Source organism: Daphnia pulicaria, chromosome 3 (genome assembly GCF_021234035.1).
Source record: "Daphnia pulicaria isolate SC F1-1A chromosome 3, SC_F0-13Bv2, whole genome shotgun sequence".
Taxonomy (NCBI): domain Eukaryota; kingdom Metazoa; phylum Arthropoda; class Branchiopoda; order Diplostraca; family Daphniidae; genus Daphnia; species Daphnia pulicaria.
Window position 1 is genome coordinate 3,566,421 of NC_060915.1, and position 2,420 is coordinate 3,568,840.

Here is a 2,420-nt window from a genome sequence, read left to right on the forward strand (position 1 = left end):
TTTGGGTAACGTGATGGCCACAGCGGCGGATAGGAGCATGACGGTCCAGATAAGACCAGAATTATTAAAGGGAAAAGATCGGTGAAAAGATGGAAATGGGAGTTACTATTTCAAGTTGTGCATACCTGAGAAGTGAGTGCCAGGATCAGTGTCAAACGGGTAAAAGAAGGCGACAATCAAGTTGATAATGACGGCCAAATTGAAGAGGATTTGACTCTAGATGGACATGTGCGAGCTGACCCAAAAGAGGAAGAAGAAGATGGCGCTCGTCTCGGCCGACTGCAATTTCGTGAAGAAACTCCGTTGGATGACGGGGTTGCCGCCTTCCAGCAGGGCGATGCCCAATTGGACCGCTTCCATGAAAACGTTGGGCGATAACGACGACTTCATGACCAATTCGGCCACCAAATCAGAGGTGCCTTCTCGGTCCAGATACACTTGTACCTCGGGCAAACTCATTTCACCTCGCGACAGGAGACGCCCTCCAGGTCCGTGGGTTGTCAGCGATGACGATTGTCCCACACCGCCTCCAACACCAGTACCACCAGATAATGTTGAATAAATTCCAGCGGCAGAGATTCCGCTTCCGCCATTGAGCTCGGTCTTTTTAGAACTATGAGAGGCTGGTTTGACAAAGTAGCGAACTAAAAGATTCTTCCTCAATGCGTCTCCCTGGTAATAATTGATCCATTAAGGAAATTTTATTGCTTTAAATTTTAATAGAATGATTACCTTTTCGTCATTGTGAACATCGAAATTCATCATCTGACGTAAGGTGTTGAGAACTTGGATACAAAGTTTTCCCACCTTGTCCTCCAGCAATCGTTCGGTGTGTTTAATCATCCTTCAATAAAAAAGAAATTCCAAGTTAGATCAAGGGTCAACATAAATACAAGTCGAATTTACCCGCGAATGAATCCGCCATTGTCACAATTTTTCCGCGCTTCCGTGCCAGGCTGTAAAAGATATTCCGGTCGGTAAAGGACATCGACGATAATGGAGGACTCGGCTTGAACCAAAGGATGCAGTTGAGCTTTAACAAGAAGACAATGTCTTGCAGGCCCTCAATAACTGTCCGATCAAAGCGAACGCTCAACTGCGAAATGTGGTACCTGAAAAAAGACGAGATTAAGTCAAAAGCTTTAAGGAAATTAAATTTCTTTTTGTTTTACTTGAGAGCTCCGCTGCTGTCAGTGGTGTTCAGCCGGTGCGGCGTTCTTTCGTGCCGACTCTCATCATGTCGACGAAGGCGTTGGACGAAGCCTTGTCGTTGTAAAAGACGAGCACGTCCTCCCCGACGTTAACCATTTCTTGCATGACCATGTCTTGGCACTTGCGGATAAATTGGTCTTCCGCTTTCACGATCGTCTGCAGAAAGTGGAGATATTCCACGTAACGGCCGTGAGTCTCGATGCAGTGAACGAAATGCTGGACCACTTTGTGAGTCAGTTCGCTGCTCAGTTGGGCATTGTCTTGAAAGATGGCAAAAACCGTTTTAGCTTCCAGCAACTACTCTCTGACAGATTAGCCCATTTTATTTTTTAAGTCAAACATCTCTTGATCTTTTGTCAGTCTAAAATTAAGAAGTTTCATCGCTTGATATTTTCAAAAAAGCGTTGCACTCCTGACACACCCGCACCGGCCGGCGGATCCACAATTGCATTATTTCAGACTCGTAGCGAGTGCAACTGTGGAAACCAGAAAGAAAATTTTAAAAATTAATTTCTATCTCAATCGGCAAATTTCCATTTCAATTCAAATTGAATTTACCGGGAGCAGAAGACGTGTCCGCAGTTGCGGCAGTGATGTAGGCGCTCAGTCAACGAGAATTTCACGCGGCATTTGGTGCACATTTCGACCGTGTCGTCGCGGAGACAATGGTCGGCCTCCGAGCGGCCCGTCACGTCCGTCACGCTCCACGAATGGATGCGACCGCGGGCGTCGCCCACCAATACAGTTCGATTGTCCCTTTTTTTAAAGAAACAAATTAACAAAATTAGGAAATTTCATTCCAATGATTTTGCTTTAATTTTAAAATGTTTACTTGGAAATGGCCAGAGATGTGACGGACGCAGGTTCGCTGTTGTCTTGGCGATCGTAGGCCGTGTGCATCGTCAACTTCTTCCGGAAGATCAACTGCCTCTGTCACTTGAAACCTGCAACTGGAAGAAAAATATAATTTGTTATCAAATTTCATCCGTCCAATTATTCTGAGATTTCAAGAATTCAAACCTTCTTTCAGGACGTGGCGGGATTTCTTGCCCGGTTGTTGGCTAACAAAAGGAGCCACCACGTTAATTTTGGGCGTCTGCTGCTGCTGTTGCTGCTGGATGGCGCTCTTCCTCACTTCCGACTCCCTAATCATTTCGAACGTTCCGTTCAGACTCGAATCGCTCCGGCTCAGTCGATTGTTGTTGTTG

The 2,420-nt window shown here is 45.9% G+C and overlaps 1 protein-coding gene across 1 annotated transcript; it reads right to left on the bottom strand.

Annotated features, from left to right (window-relative positions):
• Positions 1-216: 216 nt before the first annotated feature.
• On the bottom strand, positions 217-1,323 carry LOC124328665 (inositol 1,4,5-trisphosphate receptor-like). Its single transcript, XM_046787462.1, has 5 exons — positions 1,231-1,323; positions 1,091-1,112; positions 907-1,033; positions 733-844; positions 217-672 (listed from the first exon to the last, which is right to left on the bottom strand). Exons 1-5 carry the CDS (start codon positions 1,321-1,323, stop codon positions 217-219), a joined length of 810 nt encoding a protein of 269 aa, XP_046643418.1.
• Between the last annotated feature and the right edge of the window lie 1,097 nt (positions 1,324-2,420).